At 42.8% G+C, this 15,847-nt stretch overlaps 1 protein-coding gene across 2 annotated transcripts; it reads left to right on the forward strand.

The window, feature by feature from the left end:
- The first annotated feature begins 5,254 nt into the window (after positions 1-5,254).
- onecut1 (one cut homeobox 1) lies at positions 5,255-11,178 on the forward strand. 2 transcript variants are annotated; one of them, XM_043263914.1, is made up of 2 exons: positions 5,255-6,609; positions 10,180-11,178. In XM_043263914.1, exons 1-2 carry the CDS (start codon positions 5,520-5,522, stop codon positions 10,470-10,472), a joined length of 1,383 nt encoding a protein of 460 aa, XP_043119849.1. In that variant the 5' UTR covers positions 5,255-5,519; the 3' UTR covers positions 10,473-11,178. The 2 variants fall into 2 exon arrangements, with proteins under 2 accessions (XP_043119849.1, XP_043119850.1); XM_043263915.1 differs by having other exon boundaries at positions 5,255-6,594.
- Positions 11,179-15,847: the final 4,669 nt, after the last annotated feature.

The following is a 15,847-nucleotide window of genomic DNA, read 5'->3' on the forward strand; positions in this document are numbered from 1 at the left end:
GCAAACTGTGGATGACACAGAGAGCTTACAGGTACGCGTCTGTGCGTGGTTTGGCGATGATAATATCTTTGGCGATGGGACTGAATCCTGTTGAAAAGAGCGCGTCGTGTCGGTAAGCATGGGAAGGCGTGCGTGTGTGTGTAGAGAGAGAGAGAGAGAGAGAGTGAGTGAGAGAGAGCGAGAGAGGGAGTGAGAAAGCAAAGTATCGCGGCGTGATGAGCGTATATGTTGTTTTACTGGATACAGTGGCATTTGGCGTCCTGCGGAGTTTGGCGAACTTGAAAACAAGTCGAGGGGTCACTTTCACGCGCTCTCAAGATACCCAAGCGCTCCCAATCACATGCTGTGATTTCCATAAACCCGCTAATGAGAGTATAATCGCGCCGGCAAATATTTTTTAGAAACGCGTTAGCCCGCCGTGGAGCAGTGCGTGTTGGAAACGTGGCGCGCGCAGTGCGTATCTGCGCTTTATTAATGGGCCGCTTTAATAGGTTTGAGTTTCACTGCCCGATCATAATTAGATCGAAAACAGCATGACGCTGCCCTCAAAATATCCGACGCGCTGAAGGTCACCTGTTATTCTCATTAATTATGATAATTAATTATCAAGCGAAGGCTCGCGCGTTTACGGAGGCAGCCTCATTGGCTTTGCCCGCCCATTTTACACTATCTGACCTCACTGTAAGTCTCAGAAAGTCATTTAGAGAGTTTACTCGAAACTGTGAGACCTAAGGGAGAGAAACGGTGTGAGACGTTGAGCGTATTGAAATACTGAGCGTCATGCAGTATATATAGATATGCATCCCAAACCTAATAATCTCCTTCAGCAGCATTTTTTTTGCCACTTATTGTCGCGCAAAATATTGGCTCGTTGCGAGCTTGCGTCGCGAATCAGCCCTTTCTGCAATTTATCCGTTTTTTTATAAATATTATAAGGTTGAAACTACAACATCTGCAGTGCTACCGTTAGCCTATCACACTCGTTCTCGTTCCCTCGCGCTTTAAAACACGCAAGCGCGTGCGTTTAATCAGTGTTTGATTATTTTTAAACGAAAGAGCAATTAAGGAAACTCTATAAATAAAGTCGACGTGTTTTTTTTTTTTTTTTGCATATTTTAAACGTTTAAACATTACGTATGAATAAATTTACATTGACGACACTAGTTTGTTTTGTTTTTTTCCCCCCAAATGTTCAACCCCAAAGTAAACCTGCAGATGCAGATGCATACTCATGGATAGAAACTTGTTGCATAAGCTGAAAAGTTGACTCAAATTAAGTTCTTATATAAGCATGAACTACACCTAGTGTAGTTATCGTTCATATCGTACTAGTAAAAAATGATAGATGTTCAAAAAAATGCATATGGGGGTTATGCCTGTCTAATAATAATGATTACAGCAGTTGGTCATCTTTACAATTATTTAATTTTTGTGTGTGTGTGTGTGTGTGTGTGTGTGTTATTTACGGATCAATAAAACGCCAGTCTAAATCTAGTCAGGGCAATGAGAAATTGAATACAGCGTTACTTTTTATAAGGCTGTTCGGCTTTTTAAAAGCGTAACTTTTATAGCTGTTATACATATGAAACATCGTTTTAAAAACCGATATTATTTATCACGTTCCAAAACGTGTGCCGGCTGCTAATTTTTTTTTTTTGCAGGCAAAAATCTGGGCTTCCTGCTTTCCGGGGCTTAACGGTTGTAAATAGATACACGTTTTAATCGATGTATGGATTTCACGCGTGCATATTTTACCTAAAATAAAAAGAAGACCGAATTTGTTACTGCTTTGGTGGACACGCTTGTTTTAAATGGCATGCAGCCGATCTTCTTAAAGCGATCAATTAACACTTTCGGTTACTTATTCCATCCTAGAAGTGTTGCTGTAATTGTATCTTTTCGCTCTTTCAATTGAAAGGAACGGATCGGTTAATGTAATCCAGAATCGATTGTTGCATATTTCAATCACCCCCCCTCTCCCCTCAGCAGAGAGCTCAGAGAATTTTACAGATAGCAATAATCTATATTTCTCAAGACCGTCCATGGGGCCTTTTCTGAGGGCTTGCCTCGGAGAGCGCCTGAATTCGTTTCCTTTTATTTTAGTGCGTTCGTAACTAAAATATATCGCGGCGTATTAAATGTTATTAGCTGTATCTTTATATTTAGCGATGTATCCTTTCGCAAACGTCGGAGGTGCGTAATTCTGGAACGGGGATCGTATTATTGCAACTAATAATAATAATAATTATCATAATAATATTTTTTGGAACTTCATTCAAAATGAAACAATTCAACAGTCGCGTTTTTAAGCAAAACATAACTCTGCATAACTGAAAATCGGATAACACAGTATTTAGGAGACGTTTTAAAACGCTACATCATCGCGTTTATATGCTTCACGTTTTATAGCATATAATATTTTAAACTTTTTTTCTGCTTTTCTTTTATTACGGAGCCGTATTTTTGGGGGGGGGTAAACGTTTAAATCGCTGGTTCATTCCTGAAAATGTCGTCGAAAACAAACTGCTCTTCTGTTTATTTATAAATGACCATCAAGCCGTCGTGTTAATATTCGACTCTGTATTGATCTGTGCTTCTGTTTGTTTCATACAGGGGCATTAGCGCTGAGGTTTGGCTTTGATTCACGTTTCAAGTGAAGGGGCTCTAAAACTCTTCTCCACATATAAAACACAGGCGCCCAATTAACGATTTGAGGTAAAGTTCAGGGGCAAAAGTCTTTAAATAATTGAATATTCTTTGTGAGCGAGCGCACACCCCATTAAGAAATGTTAAACGGACATCTTTTTTTTATTTATTTATTTTTTAAATATAATCAATATTTGCTTTATAGCACCGATTTTTGCCACTTTTTTATGCTTCGGTGAGATTAAATTGCAGGCTAAACAAAAGTTATTTCGAGAATTGCCATGCGTTGTATTTCCATTTATGCTTTTTATGAATATAATTGCTGCGCAGTCGCCACACGTGACCAGCCTCGCATATACTTAGTAAAATAAGTATAAGAAAATACAATTCGATATTTGCCCTTTTACATCGCTCTACTGTAGTTTACATGTTCTCGGGCGCCTTTTTGGTGGCATTGATTTCTACATTAACACGCTTTGCTTTTTTTATATTTACTAACTAATCTGTCCAGCACTGCTGTATACAGTTATTATATATATATATATATATATATATATATATATATATATATATATATATATATATATATATATATATATATATATACCAAAGGCAAGAAGAGACGCTTAGGTAGGCCTCAACCGAAAAACCCTCCATCACCCCCACAAACACACACACACACACACACACCGCTGCGCACGTCACGGGGACACGAGTGCGAATGAAAAATATCGACCACTATGAGAATGTGCGCAGATGTGGCTAGCTGCTAAATTTCGTGCTTGAATACGATCTTTTTCATCAAATTAATGGTCGATTGCTATAATGCATAAGTCTGTGACCTACAGTGTACGGCTTGCCATTTCTGTTTGTTTGAAAATCAACGATATGGTGAACCGGAGAGTTTGTTAACCGCTGTAAATTCCTGAATTCATAATGGGGTTTTTTGTTTATTTATTTGTGCATTATTCGCGCATTCAGCAGTCAAAAGCAAATTCGATTACATTAATAGCGATAATAACAACAGCACTATTGTTGTTTGTGTTGTTATTGTTGTTGTTGTTATTCATCTCTTGTTTCGTTAAGCTCACAAGCTCTCCGAGTTGACTTCTAATTTGTCATAATTTAACTTGCTCGTTTGTTTCTGTTCTTCTTAACTCGTTAATCCGGACGGCATTGTTCTTGACCCTGACAGATGTATGTGTGTTTTATCACTAAGCAGGTCCCTAAGAAACAAGGAAAAGTCTGAAAAAGTTAATCTCCCTCCCTCCCCCGCAGCTGTTAGCTTCAGGAGTCTTGAAGCGTCACCTTTGACATGTCCCCCATGCGCACGAGCGGGGGGCCCCGAGGCTGGGTGGGGGGGGGCCCAGGACTGACCACTGCAAGCTGTCGCCCCACCCGGGCTTGGACGCTTTCGCCGGGGCTCCTAACAGTCCGGTTATCCCGTTCTCTCGCTTGACTGGACATGAAACTGACTCTCGGAGTCGATTTTTAACTATAAACAATGTGAAGTCGCGCAAAGTGATATCTCTTAATGTGTGTGTGTGTGTGGGAGGGGGCGTGGTGGTGGATGCTGTCAACTGCGTTTTTGTCCTTTCAAAAATAAATAAATATTGTTATTTTTGTTATTTTGTGCACACATTCGGCACGGACGGGTTACGTGATGGACGCTGATCTGCCTCACGTCTTTTACGCAATTTGCATTCATTGTGTTCGCAGACTGAATTTTGTAATACTGCATTTTGTAAAGTCGGATCGACAGCTTTTTAAAACCAACTGTGCATCCAAGAAAAAAAACAAATGCATTTTTTGTATATTAATGGGTTTTGCCTATTCGTTTGTGTTCAGAACGAAGTTCACCCATGAAACGTAATGTGCTGTGTCATTATACTGCCAGGCCTCGGAAGCGGGACACACTCCTGATGGCTTGGTTCGTTACTCCTAATAGCGCAACAATAGAAACATCTGTCCAGCCTTTCTCTGCCTATTACCAACCCGTCTGTCCTTGATCCCCAAAAAACACTACAACTCTGCATGGCACGGGGTGGACTGCATCCAGCAATCTGTACACTTGAGAAATGTTTGATGCTTATTAAAAATATATATTTATTTATTCTGTGTGTGTCAGACTTTTCTTAATTATCCTTAACCGACTGACATAATAATTTGTAGCCTATATGCAGTCTTACGCGTGCGTATAAAACGTGCGTCTGAAGTTTGGAGTTTGGCTATATGTATATTAATGTAAACAGAAGCCCCCAGGTGAACCCGGAAGTTTTCTACGCTCGTCGCATTAAGGAGGTTCTGCGAAACTAATTGCGCGTGAATTATTCACGCGTATAATGAGGCCGCGCGCGGTCGCAATAAAGCGTCTGTCTGTATAACACTTTATTTCCGTTCAATTCTTGCAATTTTTGTTATTAGCATTATTGTTTTTTAAAAAAAAAAATAGTTATGTGAGGTCGGCCACGCTATACATCCAGAAGGAGGCATTCCTGTTTAATAGCAATGGGGTGCAACTTCCTTAATAAGTGACGTCAAAGGAGCCGCGATCAGCGCGCATGCGCGGCAAAGCGGAGCGGCAGCCGCAGCACCGAGCAGTGCGCGAAACAACGGCAGACATGGCAAGAGATGGCGAGGGACGCGAGCACACTGACACCATGCACTGCTGAAGGGACGGGGGCCTTAACATTTCCAAAAAATTACAAAACTTTATAAAACACAGAAAAAAAGGAAACAGAGAAAAATCAGAAAGGAACGCGAAGAAGAAGGGGAAAAAAAAAATAGCAACAGAACTTTTCCGATGAGAGCGCTTCTGTGGACGCTGCTCCGCTATATCAGATAGATGATTTGTCCACACGCTTGCACGTATCATGAACGCCCAGCTGTCGATGGAGAACATTGGCGATCTGCACGGAGTGAGCCATGAACCCAGCGCGGCGGATCTCATGACCGGAGACAGCGCTCATCACAGGAGCCACCGGAGCAGTCTGTCAGCCCATGCGCGCTCCATGGGCATGGCGTCAATCCTGGACAGCGGCGACTATCATCACCACCGGCCCCCGGAGCACCCCGGGCTCGCCACGCACCTGCACCCGGCCATGAGCATGGCGTGCGAGGCTCCCCCCGGGATGAGCATGAGCAGCACCTACACCACCCTCACTCCGCTGCAGCCCTTACCGCCCATCTCCACCGTCTCCGACAAATTCCCGCACCACCACCATCACCACCACCACCACCACCACCATCACCCGCACCAAAGGATCCCGGGGAACGTCAGCGGGAGCTTCACCTTGATGAGGGACGATAGGGGTCTGGCCCCGATGAACAATCTCTACTCTCCCTACCACAAGGACGTGGCCAGCATGGGACAGAGCCTATCGCCCCTGTCTGGTTCCGGACTGAGCGGCATTCACAACTCCCAGCAGGGGCTGCCGCCCTACGCGCACCCCGGGGCCACCATGCCCGCCGAGAAGATGCTCACGCCCAACGGATTCGAGGCACACCACCCCGCGATGTTAGCTCGACACGGGGAGCAGCACATGAGCGCGTCTTCGGCGAGCATGGTGCCGATCAACGGCATCCACCATCACCCGCACGCCCATCTCAACGCCCAGGGCCACGGCCAGGTGCTGGGCTCCACCAGGGAGCAGAACCACTCGTCCGCGCCCGGATCGCAGCTCAACAACGGCAGCAGCTCGGGACAGATGGAAGAGGTCAACACCAAAGAAGTGGCTCAAAGGATCACCACGGAACTCAAAAGATACAGCATCCCGCAGGCTATCTTCGCCCAGAGGGTGCTGTGCCGCTCGCAAGGGACGCTTTCGGACCTGCTCCGGAACCCTAAGCCCTGGAGCAAGCTCAAGTCTGGCCGGGAGACCTTCCGCAGGATGTGGAAATGGTTGCAGGAGCCTGAGTTCCAGAGAATGTCCGCGCTCAGGCTCGCAGGTGAGAGAACAATAGGTAATACGCTTCTTCTCTTCTCCTCGGTGTATCGCTCTCATTTCATGTCCTTCAAACGCAACGACCAGCATTCATCGTGTTCGGAGGTTCCCCGCTTAGCTTACTTTTTTTATGTTCGTTCGCGCGATTTTACTCCGCGCTACTTTGATTTACGCCGACGCCTTCAAACTTGAGGTCGCGTTCTCGGCGTGTGATATTGACCGCCTGGGTAAAGCGATCCAGCGCGATGGATTTGTTTGGTTTCGGGCCATTTGATGAGCAGTTTGTCATCTTCAGACTAAGTTACGCGGAGCCAACAGAAATAGTTCGATCGAAAACAGCTCGGCGGCCACAGTCCCATTGTGTCTACGTGAAAACGGACGCGGCGTCTTTGCCGTACGTTTATGCCCCACTGATCTGCTTTTTATTTTTATTTTTGAACATCGCCGTATTCTGCGGCGAAACGCGGTCACGTGGATGTATTTTGTTTGGGAACGAGCGCGCGTAAACGCGTTACCGCGCGCGGACCGCAGAAACGCGCGCCGAGTGAGTGTCGCAGCGTGCGTTTGGGTCGTGTTTTTCTTCTTCGGTCTTCTCCTGGTTGGATCTCTTCATCTATTGTCCAGCTCCGGTGACGTGTTCCCTGTGTAGGTTTTCTTAATTAACTGATTGGGGCTCCATTAATTTGCCTCACGAGAATTAGAATCAATTGGCGGGCGGCTTTGGGGGCCACTGATCCGTTCAAAGACAGCGGTGAGGAAAAAAAAAAAAAAAAAAAAAAAGAGAGCGTCTCGAACGCGAGCGTCTGTCTCGCGCCAGCTCATCGCGAACGTCATTACGAAAATCAGAAATTTTATTTATACCGACGGAGAAAACACTTATTAATATTTATCATGGCAGGAAAATAAATCATTTAAACGAGAAAGAAATGTTTGCGCACAAAGTAGTTTTTATTTTAGTTATTATTTATTTTTTCCTTTATCGAAGTTTATTATTATTATTATTATTATTATTATTATTATTATTAATAATAATAATATCGATGCCAGGGCATTACGCAATATACTGATGCTGGGCTGGTGTTCGTTTGGTTTAGATTCGGCCTTGCTCCGTTATGGATTTATGCTCCAAGTTTTTGCATCATTAACAGTAAAGGGCAAAATATGAATTTACATCACACCGATTCATCTCAGGTTTCTGCGAAGAACAGGATCAAAAGCATTCACGTAATGTTTTTTCGCAACACGCGCGTTTTTCTTTTGGTAGACACTTCATTTAATTATTGATTATATATGTTATTATCTGTAACGCAATAAACTAGTGCTATTCTGATTGCGCGACGGTTAGATTTAGTCTCTTTTGGTCTGGTGAGGTTATCTTCCTATTCCGTTAAATTCTATTGAAATGAGCGCAGGTTTCAGACACACTGATGTATATTATCGATTGAGCACACATGGTCGAGGGTATGTGATCGGCCTGCTGAGAGGTATATATAGAATTGGTATATTGATTATTCAAATTCGGTTCCCTTCTCCTTTTCCTTAGTAATGTAAGACAGTAGAGCATCCAGCAGTCTTTCACATCGCTGCTCTTTTACACCTTTTACACACTCGTGATTTTCATGCCGTCCGTTCGCCGCGCACGCTTTTATTTTGTCTCAGGTCTTTACATCTGCATCTCAGCATATGGCTTCTTATGAGCAGGGCTTAATATATTGTTTGTCATCGCAGGCTCATTTTAACAGGAAAAGAAAACGAAGGAGCGCGCGCGCGTACACACACACACACACACACACACACACGTCATTTTGTGTTTTTTATTAAAGTGCCTAAATAATTAGTATTCGCGTAATTTTGTAAATAAATGAAGTAATAAATGAAAATCACCTTTTAAATGTAACTAAATTGTTAATCACTTTGCGACTGATATTGTTTCGGATTATTGTATAATTATTAAAAAAAAATAGTTGGGCAAACAGCGAATATGGAAGGTTATCAGATAATATATTGCATATGGTCTAATTTTACATCTAAACTGTCATCTTAAAATCTAAGTGACATTTTATTTGATTCATTTTTCATGTATTTGAACCTAAACGCGGCTTCCCTGAACTTCAAAACTACCTTTAAATCAATAGCTGTAATAATAATAATAATAATAATAATAATAATAATAATAATAATAATGATAAATGATTACTAAATCATAAAATTCGTAACAGACGTTGATGTACATCTAAATAGGAGTGTAACGAAACTGAATATATATATATATATATATATATATATATATATATATATATATATATATATATATATATATATATATATATATATTGCATAGCTGCTATTATATATTATATTTGCATAGGCTATTTAATTATATGATTGCTTAAATAGCGCCGAGGTCTTCTTTGGCCTGATCGTGTTGTTGCTGCATGGAGCCACTGTGTAACGAGTGAGCGTGGGCGAGCCCCGGCCTCGTGCGCGCGCTTATCCGGCGCCTGTCTAATGATTAGCAGACAAACACTACCTGCGCGCGGTGATCGAATGCGCCGAAGGATAAAGAGCTTCTCAGTTATTTCCCTGGGAAGCTGCGTGGGTCTCGTCACAGCGGCCTTGCGCACGGACACAGTTTTGATTTATGACACACGATAGCGAGCTCATTTTTTTTTTTTTTGTTAATATTTACCCAAAGCCTCGAGACCCCACCCCACCCCCAAGTGAATAGTTTTGCTCTTCTTTCACACACGTTTGGGATAGCATGGACATCGAAGGTTTATTATACCTTATTTAAAAACGCTTCTATCTACAAACGCTTAGGATGTTTATAATGGGTTTAAATATGATAAATATGCAAATAGGAATAGCGAAGCGCGCTTAGTAGGGCGCATGTGAATAGTGCATTTTAAAATAATTTTGATTGTGTGCTGTTGCGTGTAAAACTGAAATGTGCTTTAGAAGGAGCGATAGAATTAGAAGCGAAACTGTGCTCGAAATATTAACGAGTCGGTTAATTTAAGAAACTATGCTGCGTATTAATGAGTTAATGTGCGCGCTCAACCTGCTTTATGCGGTTTCGCGCCGTCTTTTAGCGCCCCCTTGTGGTTGTATAAAAAACAAGTATGCCGCCCACCAGGATTTTGCCGGCACAGAGACAGAAAACATAGGCCTTTCTGTTTAAAGTGACATGCTTAGTGTCCTTAAACAAGTGTTTTTTTTTTAATTTGGCTGGCAGTAAGTGATAGTATTGTGCGTCTGCGGTGTATCTGCAATGCCTGCGCTTGGATTTAAGCACCACGGACAGTTCCAGAGCAAGACAATTCATTCATACAGTGACCACATATTAAAAATGACATTACAAATCCTCCAAAAAAAGCATCAGTGTTTCTGTTTTGTCTTGTCTGTTTCGTGTTTGTGACTGAGAACCATTTTAAATGTTTTTTTTTTTTTCATAAGTGTCCTCGTTACATCGTAATTACACTTTAACACAGTGTTACCACAAACCCATACCGTGTCATGACAAATATTTTTTTTTATTTTTTAGCCATTCATTTCCGACTCTTTAACGTCGACCCTTTTGTTCTTTCAGCGTGCAAGAGAAAGGAGCAGGAGCACGGTAAAAGCGAGCGGGGGAGCATCTCCAAGAAGCCCCGGCTGGTCTTCACCGATGTCCAGCGTCGGACTTTACATGCAATATTCAAAGAGAACAAGCGTCCGTCCAAAGAGTTACAAATCACCATCTCTCAGCAGCTGGGCCTGGAGCTCGCCACCGTCAGCAACTTCTTCATGAACGCGCGTCGACGGAGCCTCGATAAGTGGCTGGACGACGGCAGCTCCAACTCGGCCAACTCCTCCTCCTCCAGCACTTGTACCAAAGCATGATGGAGTAGCGGCTGCGTTACGGGAAAAAAGAAAAAAAAAAAAAAACTTCGGTGGAAAAGCTTTAAACAAAGAAAACTTAACAAGAGACGATTTTAGACAGCGTTTGCCCTTAAAACTTGTACAGTACCGATATTTATAATATCCAAAGAAAAACACCAAAGACTGCTTTGAACCCCATTTCTTCGTTTATGTCTGACATTCTGCATAAAAAAAAGAAAAAAAAGAAAAAAAGAAGAAGTTACACTCCAATCATCTCGACACACTCCCCTAACCGGCGTCTTTCTTTCTCATGCGATCGGTTGCTTTCAAAGACGTTTTTCTCATCGGTCATTTTCTCAAAGGCGGAGTGATTGTTATTCACTCTGATGTCAGATTTCAGATTTTGCGACCTCACTGAGGGGCTCGACGTCATGCGTTCACCTCTATAGGCGTCCCAGACGTCGCCGGGGACGCCAAATGTAATCAGGCGGTGTAGAATCTCGACAAAGGTCGCCCTCAGGATAGTGCTTTCTTCCTAATTGTTGGAAAAGTTACATAGAAACCTAAAAAGTACATGTGAACTTGCCATCTTCACCACTTATCAATCACAGATGGCGGAACCAAAGAAAAACGCGTGTATTTTGTTTTCGTTTTGTTTCTTTAAATCAAGCCCAAACTATATTCGCCCCTCTTAACAAAGACCCCGTTTCCGTCCCAATCAGGGCAACCCCCCAAAAAATCTAGCCATTTATAATGCACGATTCGTTCTCTTGTTTGTCCTAAAACAAACTCAATCACTAGCCAAACACATCTATGCGAGGACGCAGCTGTTCCCTCGCCCCATTCCCGCCTCGGTCCTTCCTTGCGATTATTTCAGGGAGATTTTTGCTAGCTTTAACCTGCCTTTTTTTACCTGTATTTAAAATATATCAATGCCAGTTGCTGAAAACCAAAGATAAACCTCCACAAACCAGCGCCTGTCACTGTTCCTTCCCGCGTCCATCGGCTTATTTTTAGAAAGTCTCGCAGGCTCTCATTTAATGAGGCAGAAGAGGCTTCTTGTTTATCGTCGTTAGCTTCGTCTGGGGCAACGTCAAATTGTCATTAGAGGGAGCAGGAGGAAAATTGGGGCTTTTACCGCGTGCGACCGACTTTCTCATCCTCAGAACGATAACGTACAGTGCAAAAAATGTTCGGTGGCCGTCAGCGCGCTTTCGCAAACCCATCATATTAGATCCATTTGCCGCTGAGCTCTTGACAGAAGGCTATTTAATTCTCGAATGCATCATTTTCACGCCATCGACCATCAACGCCACCGCGCGAGTCCCCGTCCGGGCCCCCGAACCCAATAGAGATGCATAGAACGCGCTGTTCTATGCATCTCGCAACTAGGAAGAAAGCATTATGGAGACCGAAGCAGGGTGATGCGTTCGCTTCACGCAACAGACTCGCTCGAACTCACAAGATATCTGGCCTCGTCGTCTCTTGTGGTGTGTTTTAGCTTTAAAACTATATTTGGTATTTACGACTATTACAACATCGAAGCATATATAAAAGAGCGCTGCTTCCTCGTGTAGAAAAGAAGGGAAGAAAAAACCAAAAAAACGACAAAAAACATATTGAGACCTGCTGATATTTATAGTGTGAACCAAAGATGCTACCTCAGTCCGTTTCCATTCGTGATTTCTATCAACGTAATGATACCAAAGAATACCAAAGATTTGTTCTCTTTGCACGGCCTAAATGAATGATAAGGTGGATGGATAGATGGTGTGTTTCCACATCCCCTCCTCCCCCCACCCTTTTCTTCCTCCTCTCCTTCGCTCTCTAATGCTCTCCACCGCTCATCCGTACTCACGTAACAGCGCCCTCGGCAGACACGTGTTAAACTCACAGGACGAGTGCCTTGCTTGAACCAAAGTGTTAAACCGCCGTTGACCTCTCGACACCCACCTTTTAACTCTCGGAATACCTCAGCCTGTGGAAGGGCCACCGATGAAGAAAATGAAAATGAAAAAAAAAAAAAAAAAATGGAATATTTCTTCTCTCTCACCGTGGTGCTTTTGCCAGCGCAACCATGCAATGAAAACATACCAAAGGAACTTCTCTTGCTTTCTCCAACTCTTGCTGACAAACCAAAGCTCCTGCCACCTCCCTGCCGAATCTGCCGCTTAGCCTCCCCCGACAAACCCCCGACCCCGACCCGACCCCTCGCCACGTCGCCCCCGTGGGTGCGTCCACCGATTAGGCCGTGCACGTCTTTACCGATATCTGAATACCTCATAGTAATAAATTTTCGCAGTTCTGTTGTATAGAGAGTTTATGTGATTAAGGCAGAACTGAACTAGTTTGGTAATCGTTGATGTGACTTCGGGAAAAAAAAAAAAAAAAGCTTTACGAGTATTTATTTTGACGGTTTTTTGGCTAAAGTGCTCCACCAAAGGGGCGAGTTTCTGCAACAGCAGACTGAAACTCGCGGGAAGGAAAAGAAGCTTATTTTTTATTAAAGCCTTGTGTTATACTCTAAGGATGTTTGACTATTCTTTTTTACAGGGTAAAACCAACTGCTGTGATTCTGTGTCTATTCGTTCACTTTCTTCTACTACTGTGTTGTGATTTTGCGTTAATTTAATTGCATTTTTTTTGTATCGCTTAACCTACGTTTTAATTTATGTATTTGTAGAAAATATAGATTTGTACATAGTAGGTTTTTTGGAAAAAAAAACACAAAACAAACAAAAAACAAAACAAAAAAGTGGACGTTCGTTTTATTTTACAGCCTTATGTCTGAAGTGTAGATAAATCGACGAATTTCCATTCCTCTGTGTTTGTATGTTAGATGGCACTTTGGCCCATGTACTGATACACTGCCAGAGATCCGGACGGTCCTGCGGGGGGCCTGCGAAGAAAAGCAGTGTACGATGTTTTTATTTGATCTTTTTTATGTTATTTAAATGTCCAGAATGATTTTGTTCTTTGTATTTCGAATCATTGTTTTATGGGTATTGCTGCACATCCAAAGATTTTCTAACCAAACCAAAAAGTGGGAAGCTGGGGGTGGGGGGGGTGGGACGAAAGAAAGTAGTGTAATTTTTGCATAAGCACTGGCGTTTGTGAGGTCTTTTGCTGTCTGCACGGGTATGAACCGATAGAGGGCATAGTGGGACGACGTAGACGAGCTTGTTTCAGCTTAATGGGGGCATAAACGGTACAATCTGTGGCTTTTTTTAGAGTCCTGCTCACTTTGCCGTATGGGACACTGAGAGGGTGGAGCGTGGGCGGGGCAGCAGGTCTGCCGTGGGCGGGGCCGCGTCGCTGGGTCGGTTTTTCAATTGACGTGGCGCCCCGCTGCCTGGATCCGTCAGTTTCGGTTTTCCAACGTGCGTGCTGACGATGAGCAAAGCCTAATAAATCTGTAAAGAAAACGGGAATTGGTGCGCGCGTGTGTGGGGAGGGCGGACGTTTCGAGCGACGTTTCGAGCGACGTTTCGAGCTCCCGTTGGCGACAACAAACAGATTGCTTCCCAACAGACACTTCCCATCTCCCACGGTTCGGGATCGACTGCTGTGGACTTCTAAATTGCTCCATAAATTGGTCATTGGCAAAGCATATGTAGCTGCTTTTATCGCAGACCGCTGAATTTCAGCTAACTGATTCCCTTTCTGTTTGATGCTGCTAACGGCTCGGACGTCACGGGCTCGTATCGGGTGCTTTGCTCGGAAACAGCATCAAACGATGCCCCTTAGCAGGTTTAAAGAGAAGGCCCGTTTTTGGTCTGGCTACGCTGTACAATCAGAGTTGTTTCGTTCGTTGCGTTGGGTTTTGCTGGCCTTGTCTCGCGTAAGGGACGTCAGGTGGACGATCAGGACGCAGCGTCTAGGTTTTGTTTCGTACGACAGCAAAGACCGGCATAAATCAAGCCCTATAACGCGAGCCAAGAGCCTCTCTGCCCAGAATCACCCCTACACCCCAACGGAAGACCCAGAAGAGTCGGCCCACAGCGTCACAGCAGATCTCTCACCCCTTCTCTCCCCAAACCCTGAACGCTCCGTCCCGACCCACCCCTCTAATGTAGTGTCTAGCTTAGATAGCTCGATGTATGTGAATGTTGGGATTGCTCTAATCATTAATTCCTATCCCAGTTGGTTGTCGTGGAAAAGGAGTTCCTATTTGATAGAAAGGCTTGGCTCTGTGTGCCGTATAATACTGAGAGCGCCTAAGACAATCAGCTGGAAAACGAAATCATGTTTTTCATTTTTTTAATATTTATTTTTTTGTAGGTCCAAGAGGGACTACTTCCAGCGATGATTATTATAAAGAAGGAGGAAGGTTTTGATAAACTGAAAAATAAAACTTGCTGACATTTTCTTTCACAAAAAACGTAGTGCTCGTCTCCATTCCGAACAGTGCATCTTGCTGGTTCTGTTTTTTTACGCTTTTCTTTTTCTTTTTCTTTGTTTTCCTCGGCCTGTTTTCTCTGTATGTCGTGTCCGTTCCAGTGGAGGAATGCAGTAGGTATTACTCTCAGGTTGTAATGCGTCACGCTTTTTTCATTTTTCGGTTCTGATCTAGCGGTTTTTTTTTTTGTTTTGTTTTTTTTTTTTTTTTTTCTTCTTTCCTGTTAGCTACTGTTCTCTATGCCGTGCAATATCATCTTCTGTGTTTGCTACGCAAAGAAAAAAAAAAGGAAAAAAAAAGACGCAAGTAATGATGTCACCATGCTTTTTTCAGTGTTAAAATGTTTCAGCATTTCTGTAGTCACAAAAATGTAGAAAATAAAAAGGTTGGGTTTTCCAGCACATCACAACCAGATTTCTTGGCTTTCTTGTCTTTTGTTCAACCTTTATGTGACATTCAGCAAAATGCGGTAATAAAAGTAGCTGTAAAATCCACGGTGGATTGAAACGTTCTAGTTTCTTATGGTTTTGAACGAGTGCTTATGTGCCGACCAAGCAGCTGCCGTTCAGATAAATGGTGATTGCCTTAAAGCCTTCTCCAAAGCGTGCACTATGTGTATCGTAACAATGCACACACAATACTGTACACCGTATCGCAAAGCATCATGATTTGGAACTCAATTTTAATCCATTTCAATGCCATTTAATCCAGAATGTCAATGTACGGTTATTAACCGCATTATTTTATAACATTTATACCGCATGCTGCATAAATAATACAAATATTACGGTAAGATTAAAATCCATCACACTTTGGATTAAAAATGAATCTGAATAAGTAAAACATTAATGTTTAATTAATTTTACATAATTGCATTCTGAGCAAGAGATGATTTAAATTAAATTAAACAAGCATATATCTAATTATGCTGCTAATTATTTTTCTAATTATTTTTAATATAAATATTTTTAATATGTTTAGTTGTTGTCTTGGTAAA

This window comes from Puntigrus tetrazona, chromosome 18 (assembly GCF_018831695.1).
Source record: "Puntigrus tetrazona isolate hp1 chromosome 18, ASM1883169v1, whole genome shotgun sequence".
Taxonomy (NCBI): Eukaryota; Metazoa; Chordata; class Actinopteri; order Cypriniformes; family Cyprinidae; genus Puntigrus; species Puntigrus tetrazona.